Raw genomic sequence first — 21,733 nt, 5'->3', positions numbered from 1 at the left:
AACAGCATTTGGAGCTCTCTTCTAGATTGGAACAAGATACGAATTGATAAGCTGAAAGAAACATACAAACAGTCAACAACAAAAGAACAACAGGCATCACAGTCGCAACAGGAAAAGGAAAAAGCTCAAATTCAAATGCAAAAAGACAAACAAGATATGAAAGATGCTCAATCTAATAAAGACATCCCTCAAACAGGTTCTGCACCAAGCTCTGCAACAATGAAGTACACACCAGACAGTATCACAAAGCAGAGCACATCTGGCTGCAATCACTTTCATACTCTAAGCAAATTTCTTCGCGCTACACCAGCTAAGGATTTTGCGATAACGTCAAAAATGATTACACATTTATTTCCGTCATTTATTGATCGTCTCGGGCCTTTCTCGACTCTAAACATGACTATCTATTCTCATTTGCCTTCAAATTCGATACCATTGTTCACTCAGAGCTGTTATTGCAGTGTTGTTCACGAAAGACAGATGAGGAGCAACTATCTGCAAAGAGGAGGAGAGAAAGGTCAAGCAGGCATTGATGCAAATGAAAAGGCCAATGAACTTTCAAACGAAATCGAGCAATCTGGCAATGGAGAGAAGCACTTTGAAGGAGGTGGATCAGATGGAGATGAGGACGATAGCAGTGATGACTTGGACGAAAACCAGATTGTGACAAACGAATATGCAGGCACGCTTCTCGTTTTGTCTGTTTATGGAGACCAGCCAACTCTGCATTCTCTGTGGCGTTCTCCTCAATGGCGCTGTCGAAGAATGCTGGGAGATGGAAATGATGAAGAAGCGGTAAAAAAGGGAAATGGTCCATCTGAGCTAGGTGAGATATCTATGCTTCAATTCCTATCAGAAGAAACACCAAAGTCAGGGAAAAATAAAAGGAAGAAAGGAAAAGACAATCAGAATTCTTTTAATTCAAAGGATTCAGCAGCAGATCAAACAGCCAAAAACGGTTCTTATTTGTGGGACGTTGGAAGAACACAAACAAATTCAGCTTCTTTTCTGTTCAGAGATACCGATTCACAACTTCTATTGAGCGACCCTCTTTTGAGCTCCATTTGCTCTGACAGGCTTCCTCAATCACGTGTCTTTGATGTTACCACAACATCTTTCATTCTTCCGCTTATCAATTTGCCAATTCTCGGCTTTATTATTTCGCACACAATACTCTCAACACTGCTGGACATGTCTCAAGTTGCATCTGAAATCATCTTATCTCGACTTGCATCAGCTCCAAACAACACTTGGTTCAAGAATCTTATTCCTTACTCTTCAAATCAATCAAAAACTGGTGACACACAAATTATCAAACAATCTGATACTTTAAGTCCCTCCAAAGGAGGATTTACTGAGAGTGAAGATACTTCATTCATAAAGAGCAATTCTTTAAATTCAACTATACTCAAACAGAATGATCACCACTCATCAATTTTTGTTGATGATGACTTTTTACACATCTGGACATACACCCCTTACATCGATCCTTCATTCTACGCATTTGGCAATATTGCATCAACTGCTTATCGCGAAGGTGCTGTCACTTTTCATTCGTCTGAGTATTCTGATCCACAAAGTTACACAAATTCCTTTCAGAATTTTCAGTTAGCAACTCGCAGCATTTCAGGCATAGACGCTTCTCTTCAGAGGATGTCAATGAATGTGTTGTCTGTACTAAAGAATAATTTGACTGCTGTTTCATGTGCTCTTTCAACACCATCTGACTCTTTGCAGAATCTGGCAACAGCCATTCTCACTCAGCTGCTGTTCATTCCTCCAAGCGCAACAAAACAAACAGTTTCATATGGAATACCAGATGCTTCTCTTTCATTACAACCTCAAACATCATCTGCTTCAGCATCTTCTTCCTCTTCTTCTTCTGCACAATTAAAGGAAGATAATTCATTTTCTTGTTACCCACCGTGCACCCTCAATTCTTCGATTGCCTCCACTTTTGTTACAGAATCTGGTATGTCTTTATCCACATCTGGCCAATCATATCTGAACATTCTTAACAGAAATCTCACCTCCTTTTCATTGATTGACCCTTTATTCACATCTCCTCTCCACGTGTCTGTGTGTGACGAACACGGATGCATAGCTCCAGCGATGCCTCCACATTCAATGTCAATCATCGGAACACGCTCGCTTAGTCCTCTTATTGGCCTTTTGAAAGCGCTTCCAACAACAGCCTCACTGCTCAACAACAACATTTTTACATATGACAACACAGACGATTCTCTTTCAAACATAAACGATCCATATAACCTTTTTACCAAATATACAAACATTCTTCAGCAACGACAAACGAGCAAAGTTGGTACAACGAGTTCAGATGCTTCTTCAACCGATCCATTAAATGACACAGTTAGTGAAATGCACTCTGACCTGCGAAATTATCCAAAAGCATATTTTACTGATTCAGATATTCTCAAAGATACAATAATGTCACAAGCCTTTTCAATTCAGAATATTTTGCTGAACTCCAAAAGTGCTGCTTCCAGCCAACTCAACATGCTTTTTCTGGGCAATTTATGCAACACGCTCTCTTCGATTGTATCGTTTCAGTTTCTTTCTGATCCACTTTTCAACGAAGAGGATGAACAATGCACTCATCAAGCAGATTACGAATTAATGACTTCTCTTTTCTACAACGAAAGAGCGATACAAAACGAAATACGAAACTCTGTCAAATCAAAAACAAGTGCTTCATTGAAGGAACAGCAGAACTTATTTCCAGATAATTATCTTCCGACCAAAACAGATATTTTTATTCTTTCACAAAATCTTTCAACAAAAAATTCACAAACACAACAGAGCAAACCTTCAAAAGCTACATCTGCAAAACATGTGAGCACAGCAGTAAAAACAAACGAATCAATAGTTGCGCAACAAAATACAATGGAAACAATGCCGACAAAGTTTTCTATATTGAACAACATGCTCACTCCTTATGGAGTTACATTTACTCATTCATCGTTAGAGAAAGCGATGGAGCGACAATACAGATCAATCCAAGCAGTTACCTTTCTTTCGACACAATCGCCAATTCTGTTTTTTTCAATTATTTATCATTCATCACTTCTCTGCAGCATGTTGCAGGTAATTCAATATGCCCACATTTCAAAGTGGGAAATATTGCAATCGAGCAGCCTCTGTTCATCAGTTGGATGCAGATTCATCGAAGCAAAAGATCCAATTGACCGCGAATTGGCGCAAATTGCTCTTTCTCTTTCAACAATTTTGTCTTCTCCTCTTTCAAGCAAGATATATCCTCTTTCTGCACCTTCACCTCTTTTGCCTTCTTCGTCTGATCTACTCTCTCAGTCTCCTCGTCCCGTTCAGTCTCCAATTTCAGTTTTTGGAGGCATTCGGCTTCTGTCTTCTTCGTCTTTTTCACATCTTATCTGCTCGCTATCTGCAATATATTCCTTTTCTGTTCTGGCTTCATCTTTGGTTGCCATAGGTCAGCCCATTAATTCTTCGGTGTATCAAAGCTATGCCTCTTCAAAGCAGCAGCCTTCTCTTTATACATTTCCAAATATTCCAGCTGATTTGTTTTCTACAGCGCCTCGCAATTTGTCGATGAGCAATTCGGCTTTTGAAGATAATCCATCAAATCCCCTTTCTTCTATCTGCTGTTACTTATGTCTCTCTTTCAGTGCATACGTAAGTGGCTGCCATTCGCTTCCTCTCAGTCTCGATGCTTCATTGCTCAAACCATTTTCTTCCTCACTGAATGTATCTTCTTCTGTCCGGTCGAGCCGTGCCTTCTATCCAATTGTTGAATCTTCATACATCCTAACAGCTACTCCACATCCAATCTGCATATCGTCTCCTTCGCTTATCATCCTTTTTGGGGTGCCTATTAATTCAAGAGTGTCCAATGTTGTCGATCAGATTATTTCGCCTTATTCTTCCTTCCTTTCTTCCTCTGACCACATTCTTCCTGCTTTGCGTGCATCGTTTCATTACTACATTCCTTGCAAAGTGTCTGCTCCTCCAGTTTTGATGTATTCTGTTCCCCTTCCCTCTGTTTATGTCCAAACTTCCTTTTTATGTCCGGCAGTGCCATTTGTTCGGGGCAGCTTCGATTTGAATGGCAGAGATGCTGTTCAGATGAAGCGACTGTTTACGACTCTTCTCGACATGATTGGCAGTCGGGTGTCTTATCTGATGTTTCCTTCTGCGTCACTATTCTATCTTCTTGTCTCAGCTGTTCCGACGAATGCTCGGCTGGCACTTGACTGCGGGGCTGTTGGACGCATCATGGAAGTTGTAAGCAAAGTGGCTGAATACTTCGAATATCTTGAAAGCAGGCGGAATGACCTTGAACCATATCGTCTCTGTATTGATGTGGAAGGACATAAAGAAGTTTCATTCAATGTATTTGTGGATAGAGAAGAGGCAGGAAAAGAACACTCTTCCCTCATTCCATTGAATGGAAGTTATTTGAGTAATCAGAAACATTCACAAAGAGAAGCACAGAAACATGCACAGCAAACATACAACGAGAAAACATCACATGCTCTCATTCGAGGCATCCCTGATGATATCGATGAAAACGCAATTTTTGCCTCTCCACATTCGCTCCATGTATTTTTGGCTGTTCTTCTGCAGATACTGTTGACTATCATTCCTTATCTTTCCGTCAAGGACTCCTCTCCTCTGATTCGCATGTTGATGGACCTATCGCTGCTGCTTAATCTTTATCATACAACAGCCGAGACAGACTCACCCGCTTCTTCAGCTGCGCATCAGCCTGCAAAACAAAAAGACGCACAGCCATATCCAGATGCTCTTATTCTTCAGAAGTATTTATATACAAGAGGTAATCCCCAATATGCTACAAAAGTGAATGAGGATGCTGAGAATGCACAAAAATCCTCATTGAATTCCTTGAGTTTTCCTCACATTTGTCCGATTCGCATTCCTTTGTTCTGGACAAATCCATCTTTGACTGAAGCATCAGATTCCCAGCCAACAAAGGAAACTAAACAGCGCAATACATCAAAGTTGCAATCATCTTCCAGTCAGAATTCAGAGCAAGCTCATTCATTGCAAGTTCTTCTTCATCCAAATCCTTTCGAAAAGTACGAGCCAGTCACGGCATTCGCGAGATTAGCTGCTGCAAATGTGATTGGATTGACTCTGCTGTTTCTGCCTCCTTGTTCTCGTCTCCGTGTATTCTTTGGAGAGATGATGTATTATCAACAAATTCCACTGCAGAGTAATTCTTCTTCTTCTTCTTCTTCTTCTTCTTCTTCTTCTTCTTCTTCTTCTTCTTCTTCTTCTTCTTCTTCTTCTTCTTCTTCTTCTTCTTCTTCTTCTTCTTCTTCTTCTTCTGTTCAATTTCGAATTTCTTCTTCTGAACCGTTCTTGTTTGATTCGATTCTTTCTCTTGCTCGTTCGACGGCTCATCCTTCTTTGTGTAACACAGCACTGAAGATCTTTAACATCGCAACAGATGGTCTGACTATGCCAGGCGCGTTTCATGTACTGCCTTCTCTCAACGAAGATTTGGAAGTGGCTTGTGGCGCGATGCATGCAAAGTCCGGGAGAAAGTATTCATCAAATCCGATGCCACCGTCTCCGATGCTCTGCCTATTGAAGATTGCTCATTTGGCTGCTGAAATGTTCAAATGCAAAACGGAGCAGCAACTCACGACTGCTCTTTCTCTTCGGATTCTTTTCAACATATCGCTATATGGACTGCGCTTTGGGTATATTACACCTTCCCTGCTATTCACAAATGCTTCAGATAACACAGCCTCAAATACAAAGACTGAAAGTTCATCTTTTTTGAAGTCGGATTCATCAACAAGCACACCCACCAATTTGAGTGACATCGTTTTGTCGTATTCGCCTTTTAATAAGTCATTCATTGGCACCCTTGCAACATACTTGGACACTCATGATTTGGCTATGGAACTACCAGCAGCTGCAATCGTTGCTGTCATTTTCTTGTTTGGAAAGGAGTCTCATTTGCGTCACGCTGCAAATCGCAACTTACATATTGCACTACTTTCATTTTTGGCCATCTTTCTGTCTGAAGAAGAAAATGAAATGAAATGCAGGAAAATTGAAAACCAAACACAATCCAAAAGCTCGCAAGGCGTCGTTTCACCAACTGCAGACGCGGAGCAGCGTGGGCGTGTCTCATCGCGCAATCCGTATTCCGTTCTGAATGCGGTGGAATCTCCTCTTTCGACATCGCTGTTCTATCCAGTCACAGCCAACGACGAACTCGGCAGCTGCTCGTCCCATTTTACTGATGTTCCTTTGGCACGAAAGCAGGCAAACACAATCGTTGAGACTATTTCAAGCGACTCTCCTTCGACTTCTTCGCCTCCACCGGCTGTTTCATATGCTTTGCCAGGCGTTCCATCGGAACGCCCGTCTTTTGCGCGGTCCTGTCCACTTATTCCTGCAAGTCAGATGAAGCCAGACTCATCTTCAAACTCGATGGGAACACCGATAACTACTCTGTATGTGGAGTCGCCACTTTTGATGGAAACCTGGCAGAGGTCGGGTGTTCAGCTGACTCTGCTGTTTTTGCTGTGTGCTTTCGGAAGAGCAGTTAGAAGCGGTTTGTATTCGATTGATGAATTCGATAGGCTGATGAAAAATGCCAATTTCTGGAAATCTAAAAAAGGGGAAGCGAAAGATGGACTATTTGAAAAAGATGGCTCTTTCAGCAACACGAATTCAAAGGAACAAGAATCAAAAAAGAAAAGACAAAAAAATCAGAATTCGCAAGTAGCATCAAATGACAACACAACTGCATCGATACCATCTTTAGTTGGAAATGCTGCTGATGAAGCTTCAGAAACAAAGTCCAAAAAAGCAGCAACATCAAATGACAAAGGCGATCAGATCAACTGGAATGACTTCCCATCCAACTCTCCGATGCAGCTGCTGCGCAAAATCAAGCGGAATTGGGGCACTTTGTCTTCGAAGGGAAACTCAGAAGGAACGGAAGATGTGAGCTATTCTGAGCTGTTTGAAGCAGCACAGGATGCGCAGGAGCTTATGCTGCGGATCATCCGGCAGAAGATGGCAGAGGAGAGAAAGAAGGAGGAGGAAGAGAAGGCGAGGCAGGAACAGATAAGGAAGGAGGCTGAGATGAGAAGATTGATGGAAGAGCAGATGAGAAAAGAGGAAGAGTTGGCAAGGCTGATGAGGATACAGCTTGAGAAAGAAACTAAAGAGCGAATGTTGAGAGAGAAGGAGGAAAACAATTTGATGTTTGCAGTAGATCCAGAACAGATTTTGTTAGCAAAAAAGAAAAGGGAAGCGGAAGAATTAAAAGCAAATGAAGATTCTGAGCTATCTAAAGAGACAAGAGAAATAAAACTAAAAGAAGAAGAAGAAGAAGAGGAGGAGGAGGAGGAGGAAAAAGAAGAACCGATAAAAATGAATCAACAAAAAAAGGAGAAAGGAACAGAAAAAAAGAAAGAAGCTTGCAATAGTGAAAGCTTATATGTTGAATTTCGAAATGAGCATGTGGAATCTACAAAAGCAGATTCTGTTCAGAAATTTAATGCAAAATTGGATGATGAAAAGAAGACAAAGAAAAACCAGGAAGAGAAGAGAAGAGAAGAGAAGCAAAAAAGAAACGAAAGCAAGAATGCAGAAAAGAAAGAAAAAGAAGTAGAAACAACAATCGAAACAGACAATCAGATGGAGAATGAACAAGAAGAAAGGAAAGAAATTGCCAAATTGCTTGCAGCCATCAAAAACCGACAAGCGAATATCAAAGACAATTCGAAGAAAAAGCAGAAAAACACAAATTTGACTGAACAAGGAAGAAAGACATTGAGTGAAACAGAAGTGAATGAGACAATGCTGCTTGCTGAGATCAGATCTGAATTGGAGGAGAAAGAGAAAGAGAAAGAAGAACGTAACAGCCAAACACTTTCAAAGATGCTCAAACAATTAGCGCAAAATGAAAAGATGAAGAAAGATAGCGAATTTGACAGTGATTTGAAAGAGTTGATTCGGAGAATAAAAATGAACAGACAACAGAAGTCCTCTTCAAACACGAGTAAACATTCTCAAATGCTTCAATCTTCTGAAGACGCAGATGAGCCCTCTCAAAATGTGCAGAATTTACCAATTCGAAAACGGGAAGAAATTACAAAGAAGACTGAAAAAACCGAGAAGACAGAATATTGTGTTGATTTAACGAACGAATTGAAAAACTCAACGCATGTTCAATATGAAAACATCGAATGCGATCAAAAACATACTTCTTTGCTTTCAATTGGTACTGCAGAACCTTTCTCTTTGCTGCATCCGCAAACAACATCTCAATCAGATGATGGTAACTACAGTTTTTCTCATTCTATTGCAAAACTGAATTCGCTTGAGGACTACAGCTTAAACTCAACCCATCTTTCGCAGAATTTATCAACAGGTGTGCATTCATTTGCGGATGCATCATCTCCTCTGCTTCCTTCATCGCCAACATCTGCTTCAAATTATGTATCTGAAAGTGCAGAAAGCTATACCAATGGATTTGGAGTTCCAACTTCACCTTCTTCAACTGAAATGCAAATGATGCTGCCAAATCTTCGGAGCACCATTTGCGATAAGCCAAACAATGATAGCAGCAATTACAAAGATCAGATACTAGATGACACCAAAGAAATTGGAATGGAAAAGGAGCATGCTGATCAAATAAAGGATCCAATTCTTCCCCTTCCAATTATCTTACCACCAATTCGACAAATTGTAAAGACTTTTCGAGACAATCTGTGCCGTCCGCAATCTCATCTGTTAACATTGACAGATATGCATCATCGCTCTTCATCTGCTGTTGCTAGCAATGCTTTTAACAATCTCTCTCTTTTGCCAGAGAATGCTGACAGCAATTCAATGAATGTGTCTGTGCTTTCTCCCACGCAATCTGAAGAATTCAGTCAGCACATTCAATTCGACCCACTTCAACCAGAAGAAAAGAAGCAACACATCGCTACCAGCACAAACACAACTGCTCCTGCAAATCAGCAATCCACAACGCAATTGTCTGAGGTGATTTCACAGAAATATTTGGAAGGAACTCTATTCAGCAAAGATAATTCTTCCTTTTCTGATCAATTTTCCATTTTTTCTGAAATGGCAAACGGTCTTCTGAATTCAGAATGGGAAAGCGAAAAAATGGAAATGGAAAACGTGCAGAATTTCCAAGTAACACACAACTGTTCCAAAGACGAAATTAAAAAGGTTAATTCAGTTGATGCAAAAGAAAAGCAAAGCATGGGATTGACAGCAAATGATGAAGAGTGCAGCAGCATTGAAGAAGCATCATTTACAGGAATGCCGCCTGGACTGACCGCAATTGGCGAAGATAGCATGGATGATATGTTGGAAAAAGGAAGCCAGCTGCAAAGAGTGAGCAATGAAAATGATGCTTTTATTGCACCAGAATTGCCAATATCATCTTCTACCAATGTTTCTGAAGAAGATCTAAGGAAAGCAAACAATGTAATTCCATGGTTTGTGACGTTTCAACAAACAGGAAATGGTGCAACAAAATGCGAACGTGAAGCAAAAACAAAGAGCACCTGCAACAGAGTTACTATCATAGGAGAAGTTCTCAATGAGAAAGCAGAAGAAGAAGAGAGAAAACATAATGACACTGAAAGCAGCAAAGAAAGCACAAACACTCATTCGAAGTCAGCCACTCCAACTGAAGAGCATTCAGAAGACAATAGAAAAGAGCTTCAAGTTGAAGAGAAGACAGTGCGAGGCTGGAGGGAAGGTGATGATCATCCAGATCTGAGCGATGTGGATGTGGATGGAATAGATCCAGCACAGCAACTAGAAGATCAAGCTTGGGATGGAGATGATCTGTGGGATGAAAGACTCAGTATGCAGCTTTCGAGCATGCAACCACTCGATGCAAAGAGAAGAAGTCCACTTGCAACTGACGAGCTTGATGATCGCACTCCACCAGACTTTGCTAAAACGCCCGTTGAGAACTCATCCACACGCAGTTCAGACAACAACGAGATTGATGATGGACCAGAAAGAGACACAATTGCGAACTTTATTGAGAGAGACGAAAGGGAAACAGAGTCATTTCTATCGAAAAGGGAAGAAAGAGAACGAGACGGATTTGTGATGAGCGAATGCTCGACAAGTGTAAGCAACCTGACGATGGCTACCAGGCTGCGTGCTATGGCATCTCAGACTCCTTATGATCACAGCATTGCTCAGGATGAGCCACTCACACCGCGCAGCAGAGGAAGCAGAGGATTCACTTACATCAGCGAGATGTCATCTGGGTCCTTCTCGTTGCCTCCTTCGCACACAGCAGAGGATCTGAGGAGCTATGCATCATCTCGCTGGGAGAGAGCTGGGAAAGACAAAGACGAAAGAATGACACTTAGTCCTCCACCTGACACTCCGTCTCCTGTTTTGTCACCTACTTCTATGGAACATGAGCATCGCTCTGGCAAACAGCACACTCCTCTTTCGCGCATTTGCAGCCCAACAACCGCACTTTCTGTCTCTGACGCATCTCCACGGCTGATAAATCTACCGTGGATGGGCAAAAATGAGGAACGAATCGAAAGTCTCCCTATTTCAGATGCTTCTGCTTCAACGGCAATCACTGCTACAACTGCAACTTCAACAACAACATCATCATCTTCCTCATCTTCTTTATCTTCTTCATTGACATCGACATCTTCTTCTTCCTCCTCAAATGTGACGTTATTCACTTCTCCATTACTTTCTTCATTGCTTCCAACAGAGTTGATGCCAATGACTCCTCGTATGAACTCATGTGAGTATCCCGATCAATTGCAAATGTTCAACTCGATGGAATCTCAAAAGTATTCACAATCCTCTCTTTTGGATGCTGAGCTAGTCTCGCTGAAAAAATGTGAAGAAGACTTTGGCACAGAGGCTACAAAATGTAATAACGAGTGTTCGTATTCCTCTCTGTTGCATTCTCCAACACAACTTATGCATCATCCAGACTCCAAAGCATTCTTTGAAAGGTTTCCTCATATGAGCGACAAGCAATTCCCTACAGCAGACGGAACAGATTATTTCTATCAGAACTCTGATGAGAAGAATTTTGCTGACATGCTCTATCCCAGCGGAAGTGATTCGCCTCTTCTTTCATCCAAACAAGGCCAACAGATGAATTTCATGGACAACTTGTACTTACAGCCGAAGCAGTCATTACTTGGCACCCCAACTTCTTCTTCACCTGCTTCTTCTTTATTTAATGATCCATCAGCCACACAACGTAATGATCTCAATATTGACATTCAAAACTCTTCATTCAGTTTGAGTCTGAATGATAACAGCAGCACAACGATGCTTACATCACTAGCACTGTTTCCGGAGTTCATACGAGACATTCCTATGAGCGACATCGATTACAATGTGTCTCTCAAGCTACCATCTCCTCCTTCTTCTCGTTCACTACAAATGGATGTTGCCTCAGTCAATTCATCTTCATCGACATCTTCTCCACTTTCTCCAACATTTTCAATTGCCAATCAGCAAGAGCATCTCACTCGTCATGCACACCAACATCGCGGCAGATCTCCTGAAGCGGACGATCTCGATGACGAAGGTCTTGGAGGAAGCTTTTCATTCTTGTCAAACGAAGAATTAGCACAAAAACGCACACAAAAGACATTATCTGGTGATTTATCACATGTTGATGGAGCAACGACATCTGAAGCAGCATTGAAATATTCGACAAAAGAAGATGAAGAAAACAATTTATTGATGAATTCGCAGTTGAAAGACAGCGAGCAAACCAAAAATGAGAAAGAGAAAGAGAAAGGAAAGAAAGAGAAGAAGAAGAAGAAAGAGAAAGAGAAGAAAGAGCGAATGAAAAAGGAGAAGAGCGAGGAAATTGAACAGACAACCCCCCAAAAAGAAAGTCATAATGCACTTTCTACTGAGATCAAGCCCAGTCCGACTGCTCAGAGACGCACTCGTTCGTCCTCACGATTCAGATTTGTTCCGTCGCAGCGCGACTCGTCACTTTCTGCTGGCCAAACCGCATCAGCTGCAAATGAATCGAACGCACAGGCACTGCCAAAGGAAGAAGGAAATGGAAGTTTTGAGATGGCTGAAGCAGTTCAGAAATCATCATCGCTCGAAAGCTTGCAATCTTCTCTGGGAGGCGCAGTGCAACAGCACAAAGAACAGAAATCAAATGCTGTTGAAAGCAAAGTTAAGCAAAAAGAGATTCACATTTCTGTTCAACAGCAGATGCCTTCTTCACAATCGAAGCAACACGAACAACAGAACACTTCTGCAACAGGAAATGCATCTTCAGCACAGAAAAAACAGATCAAAACAGAAAAAACGAGTTCGTCTTCAAAGCAAGCTCTAAATCCATATGCAACGCCATATGTTTGCACCCCAAAAGAAAGCACTTCAATTGTCATCAAAACAAACGAAGTGCAGCAAAAAGCAAAACAAACCAGTTCTCTTTCATCGGCACATGCTGATCAAAGAAACGGAGGAGCACATCCGAATCAGAAAATGGCTGTGATGGCAGCATCAACAAAAGCAGCATCGACAGCAACCGCAATTTCATCGCCTTCCTCTTCAAAGATAGCTCCATCAGCATCGTCCATTCCTTCAGTGCCTTCGTTGCCTTCATTGCCTGCGCTACCACCTATGCCTTCTCTTTCATCTATATCGTCCTCCTCTTCTGCAACAAAATCTGCTTCTTCTCTTCCCGCTGTTCCTGTTTCAGCTGCTCCTGCACTCGACAAAAGAGCCCCATCGCGTTTGGAGTCTCCCTCGCACACTGCTTATCCTCCTCATCAATCACTTGCCTTGCCATCTTCCTCTGCTCCTCTACAGAACACAGCCCACACAAAAACTGCTTCATCGGTTCTTCAAACATCAGAAACATTCCAACAAAAAGAGGCACAAGAACACTTTGTGCAACCTTCTGTTTCCACGCCATCTCTTCCAAGTGCATCTGCTAGCCAGACACACCAAACATCTTCTTCCGATCTCGCCAAGCTGTTCATTTCCTCCCTCTCTTCCATCCTCTCCTCGCGCCCAGCTGATGCTGCTGCTCCTGTTGCTTCTTCCAGTCAGAGCACTCAGCCTCTTCTTTCTTCGTCACATCCACTTTACTCTTCTCTGCGCATCATTTTGGAAGCAGTTATTTCCAAACAGCTTTCTGTTGAGCCTGCCATCCAGCTTATTGCTTCTCTTTCTTCGCTTTTCCCTCCTTCGACCAGCAATCCACCAGTTCAACAGCCTTCTGCAGTTGCTGCACAGCCTGAAATTCACGAGCAAAGATCGTTGAGCGTGCCAAATTTATCTTTTTCGCCTTCTTCTCCAAGCACATACCCTATGATCCATCCATTGCCCTCTAATATAACTTATCCTGATCATCGTCCGTATCGCAACCTTCCTCCTCACCCTCCACAATTTACTTATCCTTCTTCACCTGCTCAGGCAATTTATTCTGTTCCTTCAATGCAACAGGGATCAACGCATACTCAGCCATATAAACAATCATCTCCATATTATTCTGGAAATTCCTCAGTAAATCCCTTATTTATGAGCATTTTAGGCCCTGGCCATTAGTTATTTTATAATTATCTTTGTGTTGTATAGGATGTTATATATATTATTTTTTATGTTTTTGTGAAAAAAAAATAAAACTTTTAACCCTTTAAAAAAGAATTTATTTTGATATCTTTTCTTTTTTGAATTGCGCGACTAATAGACCATTTTCATGCAAGAGTATTGCATTCTTGTGTCCCATGATGGAAATGGGCACATATTTGTAGAAATGCAAGATAACATAATTCAAATAAACCAAAAGGACGCTTCTTTAAATGTAATTCGTTTGTTTCATCGCCTTTAATAGCAAATAAAATTCATATTTTTCTTGTTTTATTCTTTTAGAAAATGTTCCAATTGAAGCAAAAGATAAGCGCATTTATCTGGGAATTATTGGACTTGCTCAATTTGCAACCACATCTTGCCTTCTTCTTGTGAAAAAAGTAGAATTTGTTGCAGAATTTAACAATTCAACAATATTTCGTATTTCTCAGTGTGATATGTATCCACGAAAGCGAGATTTGTTGAATCAGTTGACAGATGAAAAAGCGAAAAAAGAAGCAAATATTTATTTTTCCTATTTCAGACGAATGATTCATGACAAGCACCTTTACACATCGTTACATTCAAAACCAATTCGAACTAATTTAAATCTTCCATTGGTTAGATCTTGGACACTTAGTCTATCTTGTCAGTTAGCTCATTTTCACTCAAGCAATAATTCGGATACTCCCTTTTGGGATCCTGAATTCACATGGAATCATTATCTAATACAGCCATTGATTAAAACTCCAATAGAAAAATCAGTCATGCGTCTTATTCGTGGGTTTGTTGGAATTGAAACTGTTCCACGTGATGGTGATATTGTATCTTTGATGTTAATATCACGTCAGTGTAATGAAAGAGCTGGATTCCGCCTTCAGAATCGAGGCGCTGATGAAAATGGATGGAGCGGTAACACATTTGAAACAGAGACAATTTGTGTCGTCGGAGGCGGAAACCAACAACGTCTTTGCTCGTGTGTCCAGCTTCGAGGCTCAGCATTTATTGCCTGGAGCCAACAGCCGAATATGCGAATGCATCCTTCTGTTCTGTTTCCAAGCACCCAAAGTGCTTCTTCCAACGTTGCACGCAAAGCCTTAGAGAAATTGTTTGAGCGATATGGCGATGTTCAGGTTGTCAGCTTATGTGGACAGTCGAAGCACGAAAAGTCCCTCGCCGACTCGTTCTATCAGCAGTGCCAGCTGCTTGGCAATGAGAAAGGCCGTCAGCACCAACTGCGCTTCTGCTCGTTTGACTTTGATAAAGTGTGTGGATGGACCCATATGGACAGAGTGGGTCTTGTTGTCTCAGAGGCGATGAGCGAGCCAGATGGGCTCTTTTTCGCCGCCAGATTTGAAGACGGCTCAAAAACAGGGACAAAAGTGCTGTCAAGACAGAGCCACGTTATCCGCACGTCTGGCTTTGACTGCCTGGACAGGACAAATGTTGTGCAGCATGTTATCGGAACGGAAATCATTCGGAAGATGCTTTTGTTTGTCGATCAGCTTTCAACTGCGAAAGCGGCTTCCCGTTCAAATTCTGCTGCCACTTCATCGCTCATCACTCGGAATATGTCTAACATCTCTCTTTCTCCCTCTCCTTCTCCAAGCCCTTCGCTCTCTCCAACGCCTTCTCCTTTTGATCTTCGCCATTCGCCGCGTAATGCCATTCACAAAAGACTTCCTTCGATTCCTGCTCCTTCGACTCCTTCGCTTGGCTCTCTTCCACTCGGAGCTTCTCTTCCTTCGACAGCAGACGCTGCAGCAATTCACTTGCCATTTTCAACAGGAAGCCTTTCAGAAGGCCCTTTTCCTTCTTCATCTCCCTCACCGATTGTTTCGCACCCATCTTCAATGCAATCTTCAATATCTTCTTATTCATCGTCATCTTCTGCACTTCAAACATCTTCTTCTTCCTCTTTATCATCTTCTTCTCCTTCGCCTTCGCCTTCGCCTGCGTCATCGTCTCCGTCTTCCCGCCAACTTCACCCAGCACACCCATCTTCTCGTTCATTTCGCAGATTCCCTCCTCTTCCGAGCACAGAGCTGCCAGTTATTGATGCTGCTATTCGCACTTTGTGGAAGGACAACGGAAATGCCATAAGCCAAATTGTGGCTGGCACGCAAAGCAAAAAGTCGTGGTTCACAGAGACACACAAAAGCAGCGTGATAAGCAGACTGGCAGACAAATGGATTGATGTCAAAAGATATGTCGGGAGCAATTTTGCTGAGCCGAGCCAACAAGACGAGGTTGACTTCTGGCTTGGAAAGGGTTCCTTTGACCCAGAAATCAGACTCCCTCAGATGTCGCACAAGCGGCCGCAGAGGAAAATGATTGTATTTCTTGTCTTTCTCGCGCTGCTTTCGCTTTTTGTTTCGTCTGTCATCGCCCCTCAGCAGACATCGTTTTTCAGGAGCCAATCGTTAAATGCTACTGTTGATGTGATGCTTTTTATCCTTTCTTTTGCAGTCTGCTCTGTCCTTCTGTTCTTGCTCATCCTATTTCCGCTCATAAAAAATCACCCAAACTCCTTCATCGGGCATTCATCTCAGGTTCATAAGCAGATGCCTCCTTCTTCACGTTCTCAAACCATTAAGCAGCATGTTCATATCACGTCCAGTGAAGAAAAGTCAAATCGCTTTCTTGAATAATGCAAATGCATCACTTAGGCAATTTTTTCTTATTTCTTATTTTATTTTACTCTATTTTATTTTATCCGTTTTTCTTTTCTTTTTCTTTCTCTCTCTCTCTCTCTCTTTTTTTTTTTTTTTTTTTTTCTCTTATATGAAGAAAATTTTTTAACAAAAAATTTTTATTCTTTTACAACAAATTGGAGAAATTTTTCAATACAGTTAAACTTATCAGTTTGAATAAGTATTCAAATAAGAGCACAATAACAAATGCAATTAAAAAAATTTGAAAATGAGTATTTTGGTGTTTTTAACAGCATCATTGAAAAAAAAAGCAAAAATAAAAAAAAAAAAGTCGAGAAAAAGTCTCCAACGTTGCTTTTGAAATTTATGTTAAAGGTAATCCTTCAAGTTAAATTTTGAATAAAACAATTTTTCACTTATAAAATCAAATAGTTTTTCTAAATAATAGTTTTAAATTTTCATTGTGACGAAACATATATTGGGTATTGTTTTGATCTCATCCATTCTTTGATTTGATCTGTTGAGATCTTATGCCTAAACAAGCGGCAAAAGCACCAGCGAAGGCTGCTCCAAAGCCAAAGACCAAGAAAGATGAAAAGAAAGTGACAAAGAAAGTTACAGAAAAGCCAAAGGTTAAAGTTGCAGCAAAGCCTGCACCGGCAAAGGGAAAGGATACAAAGAAAACGACAACAAAGCCAGTTGTCAAGGCTAAAGCGGGAAAAGCCACAAAACAAGTACCAAAGGATGCAAAAAAAACTCAACCAAAGAAGAAGGTTGAAAAGAGAAAGAAGACAAAAGAGGAGAAGACTCTCGATGTTGCATCTCAGATCAAGGAACATCAATGCATAAAGCGCCCAAGACACTTCCATATCGGCGGAGACCTTCCTCCACCACGAGATTTGAGCAGAATGGTGAAATGGCCCAGATACATCAGACTCCAAAGAATGAAAAAAATCATGTACACTCGTTTGAAGATTCCTGCAATGATCAACCAATTCACATCAACACTTAGCAAGCAAAATGCAAAGAAAGTTTTCAATCTTATTAAAAAGTATCGTCCAGAAACCGAGACTCAAAAGAAGAAGCGTCTTTTGGCAATGGCAAAGGCAAAGAAACAAAAGAAAACCGTCAAGCAACAAAAGCCTTTCGTTGTTAAATTTGGTGTTAATCATGTTGCTTCACTTGTTGAGCAAAAGAAGGCAAGACTTGTTGTTATTGCCAACGATGTTGATCCAATTGAGCATGTTCTTTGGCTTCCAACTCTTTGCAGAAAGATGGATGTTCCTTATTGCATTGTAAAGAACAAAGCTCGTCTCGGACGTGCAGTTCATCTAAAGACTGCAACCTGCCTTGCATTCGTGAATGTTCGTCCAGCAGATAAGCACGAGCTTACAAAGGTCAATGCAATGTGCAGAGCCAACTACAACAACAAAGCAGAACAAATTGCACGTGCTGTTGGTGGAGGTAAATTAGGTCTGCGTTCCTCGATTGCACTGAAAAAGAGAGCTGAAGCCCTTAAGAAGGCTTCACTCGATAAACACAAGGCATAATCACAATTCTTTATTATTCTAACCATGTCAAAAAAGAGGAATAAATTCAGATGTATGTTGAAATATGATCTGATTTTGTTTCATCATTTTTTCATCTCATAAATCCAACAGATCAACATGAAGCTTCTTTTCTTAAATTTATATAATTTCTTGAAAACGTTTTTTACGTTAATAGAGATTTTGTGTTTTGTATTAAAAAAAAAATAATATTATTGTAATTATTCGGATAATTTGAATTATTTGGTATATGTCCAGAGATTCTTTGTCCGGGATAAAAAAGTATTTAAATATATCATCAATAAAAGTTGAAATTAAATTTAATTTGTATTCCATTTTAAATTATTTTTAGGTGAACGCTTGAGAAAATTGAAAATGGAACAAAATTAAAACAAATGTTCAAAAAGGCATATCGCAGCATTGGTTCCGTTTGCGAAATACAAGGATGAAAGGATAATGAAGACCATAAGGAAGAATTCACTGTGCTCGACAGTTTTTGTGTTTCTGTTCGTCGCTTGCCCTAACTTTTCGATTTCCTGAGTGCTAAAAGACAATACAGTTAAAGAAAACCATCATTCTTATGGTGCAGTCATCGAACAATTGAAAGATCGAGAAATAGCATTTGGATGTGTGAAATTTCAGTTGATGTGATGATCTTGTTTTTTCATTTTGAAAACTTAATTATTCTGTTTCTAGCTCTGACGGTGCCTGCATATGGAATGAGTCTGACACCAAGAAGATCAAATAAGTTCATCTTCGACGAATTACCATAGAAATAGATGTGATTACTGAATTTGCTCTTCAAAGGCGTCACGATGGAATGGATCAAAAGCCAGTTTCCATGGTGCATGCCACAGATGATGGAAACTTCAGTGGCTGTTTTCATAGAAGATTTCAGTGGAGCTTTGGCTGATTGAGCATGTATTGGTTGATTCGGTGAATATAGTGTTCTTCATGGAAACCCGACTGCTGGCATTTGGTGCACTTCATTTCATCTGGAAGTCTTCTCTCATAAATCCAAAAACCATATGTAGTAGCTGTATCTCAAATTTTATTGACAAGGAAGCAAGCTAATTTTTTTGAAACAACTTCAAGCAAAGCATAATTCTTTCCGAGAGAAATTGAAAGAAAAATGTCAATCTTGCGAATTTCTTGAATGTCTCTCGTTCAAATTGACTTCGCTATATTTCTCATCCAATATCCATTCACTAGATTGCAATTGGAAATAACAATAAAAACAAATCAGTAAAATTTCTCAAAAGTGCGCAAGTGCCGGTTATTCAAATTACCATGTAAAGCTGCAAATTTTAAATTGTGAAGCTTTATTGTTGGATATAATCTTCAAAGATTTTCTGTTAATCAAGCATTTCTTGATTCATAGATCAGTTTTATTTGCTGTATTTAATCTTGCTCTTCTGCCTTTTTTTGATTTTCAATTCATTCATCTTTGATAATTCCATAAAGTATTTTGAAGCAAACATCAGTAGCAATAGCTCACAAAGCAATTCAAGTTATCCAATTTCGTTTGTTCTTGATTTTAGTCTTCATTAACTTTAATTTATACGATCAATTCGTTCTCTTCAAGAATTTTGTTGTCTTCTTGTTTTCCACTTGTCTTCCACCATCTTCGTTTCTACGTCAGAAATTAATCTAATTTTGAAAACAGAAGAAATAAGTTTCAAGGAAAATTATGAATTGATAAAATTGAAAATTGTGATAATGAAAATTTTCTATTGGTTTGATCGAAAAGAAACAAAAGATTTTTATTTTTGGACTCATACAGCCAATCTTTGTGGCTTCTTCGCAATTTCTTTTACACTTCTTTTTATTAAGCAAAAATTTAACAGTTTGTATTGCGAATTTTTTTATTTTGCAAGATAATCAATGTTGTTTGTATTTATCTTTTATTTTGTTATTTACCAGGCTTTGCCCCTCTTTTTGAATATTTTTTGCAACATACAGAATGAGTTTGCCAAATGATGATAAATGTAAAAAAGGAGTTCAGACAATGACCAGAACCAAGAGGTTTTCAAGTTTGTTCCTTTATTTGGATTAAACAGTTTTGAACAAAATTTTTTGTATTTTGAAACTCGTTTGCAGAATTGTTTTGCGAACTGGAAGGTTGCAAAAAAGATGAACAAATGCAGAAAATGGAGGAAATGAATGAGCTGATGGAAGAATTGAATTATATAGAATTTCAAACAGTTTTCACAAAAGAACTGTTCGATAAAATATCAAAAATGATTGAAGAAAAGAAAATTGCAATGGAAAATGCTATTATTCTATTGAAGCGTGTTGGACATTGCAAAATGCTGAAAAATATATGGGATCTGGAATTTGTATATTCTTTGCTGAATGAAAGATTTGAGAAGATGATTATTGAGGGAGGGAAGAAAGATGAAGGAAAAAATGAAAAGCTGGTGACCGATCTTTGCGAATGCTATCTTTCTCTCGGCTTCTTCTTTTCACCTGAAATGTTTTCAGTATGTGTTCCTTGCATTATAAAAGTTGCATTGAAGAAAGAGGAAAACGAAGAAGCTCAAAAAGAAGTGGAAATAGCGTTGATTGCTTTGAGCAATGTTGGATTTTATGTATGAGCATTTCTATTTCATTTTTATTATGTTTGCTTTTTTTAAATCATTTTTTCATTAGAAAATTGAACAAAAACTGTATTTGAATGAAATCAAAGAAATCATCAAATATCATCAAGAACACAGAAATCTGACACGACTTGCCTATCAATCTGCTTGGCAGTTTTTGATAAAAAGATGGGTTAAAGACAAAGGCATGAAAGAAGTGATTGTGAATGAGCTGCATTTCACAAGAGAAGCAAGAAGAGAAATCGAAGAACTGAAAAGAAATGTGGATTGGAAGAGAAAAGAAGAGGAAAAAAGAGGGAAAAAAGTGAAGAAAGTTCTTGTTATCGAGAGATGGCTCAATGCTATAAATGATTTCTTATCCGAATGCACATTGTGGAACGAAGAATTTATTGGGCTTTTAAGCAGCATAGCTCAGGTATATCGAGCAGCAAAAGGGAATAATGAAGTAATTAGCAATAAATGCATTCACTCCTTGAGAACTGCATCAGATTATGGAGTTGTGGAAGTTGATGTTATGTTGAAGGAAGGTGTTGTCGATCTGTTTTCAGAGGAAATGAAACGATCAACTTTGGAACATTTTACAGTGTGGAATTGTTTGCATTTCTTTTTGACCATTTCAGAAAGATTGAAAGAAGAGGAGAAGGACGAAACGGACGAAACTAAGCGAAATGCAACAAAAATGGAGATATTTGAAAAGATGGAGGAAGAAGGATATGAAGATGTCATTATTAGCTTTCATAAAATGTTGAATTTTCTAAAAGATCAATATTATGGTTTTGGCAACATATCGTTGAATATTTCTGATTACTTTGTGAATGCTTAAGGAAATGAAATGATTTAAATTTTGCAGCTCAAAAATAATGCATTTCCTTTTATTCTTCATTTCACAAAATAAAAAAGTCCTTTTAGATATAATCGTAAAGAAAAATTGCATTTTAATCTCAATTCATCAAAATAAATTGAAGAAACAAAAAATAATGAGAAAAAATTATTCTATTTTTATTTCCAAAATTATCTTCTTCAAATGGTTTGCACATTCAGTATTTTCATGAAAATACAATCAATATTCAATAGTATATTCATCATCTCCAGCTTTCTCGCCTTTGGTCTTTTGAGAAATAATGTGTTCTTCGGCTTCTTTTCTTGTTTTTCCAAATTCCATGTGAATCCAAAGGATAGAAGAATAGAAAGAAAAGATAGATGATTTACAAAATAAAGGCGAATGAAATAAAGAAGAAGTTTTTTTTTTTTAATTCTATTAACTTTCACTTAAGTGAGATGAAAAGTGGAATGCTTAAAATGAAGAAGTTGCAAT

The 21,733-nt window shown here is 39.4% G+C and overlaps 4 protein-coding genes across 4 annotated transcripts; all 4 read left to right on the top strand.

Moving 5' to 3' along the window:
• Positions 1-5,101: 5,101 nt before the first annotated feature.
• Positions 5,102-13,692, top strand: MONOS_8632 (uncharacterized protein). The gene has a single exon (XM_067879059.1). It carries the CDS (start codon positions 5,203-5,205, stop codon positions 13,594-13,596), a length of 8,394 nt encoding a protein of 2,797 aa, XP_067727669.1. The 5' UTR covers positions 5,102-5,202; the 3' UTR covers positions 13,597-13,692.
• Positions 13,693-14,075: 383 nt separating this feature from the next.
• MONOS_8631 (putative phosphoinositide phosphatase SAC6) lies at positions 14,076-16,540 on the top strand (the record flags this gene model as incomplete). The annotated part of the gene is made up of 1 exon (XM_067879058.1): positions 14,076-16,540. The coding sequence occupies one exon, from the start codon at positions 14,076-14,078 to the stop codon at positions 16,266-16,268; it is 2,193 nt and encodes a 730-aa protein (XP_067727668.1). The 3' UTR covers positions 16,269-16,540.
• A 176-nt stretch (positions 16,541-16,716) lies between these two features.
• Positions 16,717-17,967, top strand: MONOS_8630 (putative 60S ribosomal protein L7a). Its single transcript, XM_067879057.1, has one exon. The coding sequence runs from the start codon at positions 16,802-16,804 to the stop codon at positions 17,819-17,821; it is 1,020 nt and encodes a 339-aa protein (XP_067727667.1). The 5' UTR covers positions 16,717-16,801; the 3' UTR covers positions 17,822-17,967.
• A 2,091-nt stretch (positions 17,968-20,058) lies between these two features.
• Positions 20,059-21,406, top strand: MONOS_8629 (uncharacterized protein; the record flags this gene model as incomplete). Its single annotated transcript, XM_067879055.1, has 2 exons — positions 20,059-20,409; positions 20,471-21,406. 2 exons carry the CDS (start codon positions 20,059-20,061, stop codon positions 21,239-21,241), a joined length of 1,122 nt encoding a protein of 373 aa, XP_067727666.1. The 3' UTR covers positions 21,242-21,406.
• Positions 21,407-21,733: the final 327 nt, after the last annotated feature.

The sequence above is a fragment of the Monocercomonoides exilis genome (assembly GCF_001643675.1).
Source record: "Monocercomonoides exilis strain PA203 chromosome Unknown scaffold21-1407046, whole genome shotgun sequence".
In the NCBI taxonomy this organism is placed as follows: Eukaryota; Preaxostyla; order Oxymonadida; family Polymastigidae; genus Monocercomonoides; species Monocercomonoides exilis.
The sequence above is the reverse complement of the archived record's forward strand: the minus strand, read 5'-3'. Positions and strand labels throughout refer to the sequence as shown.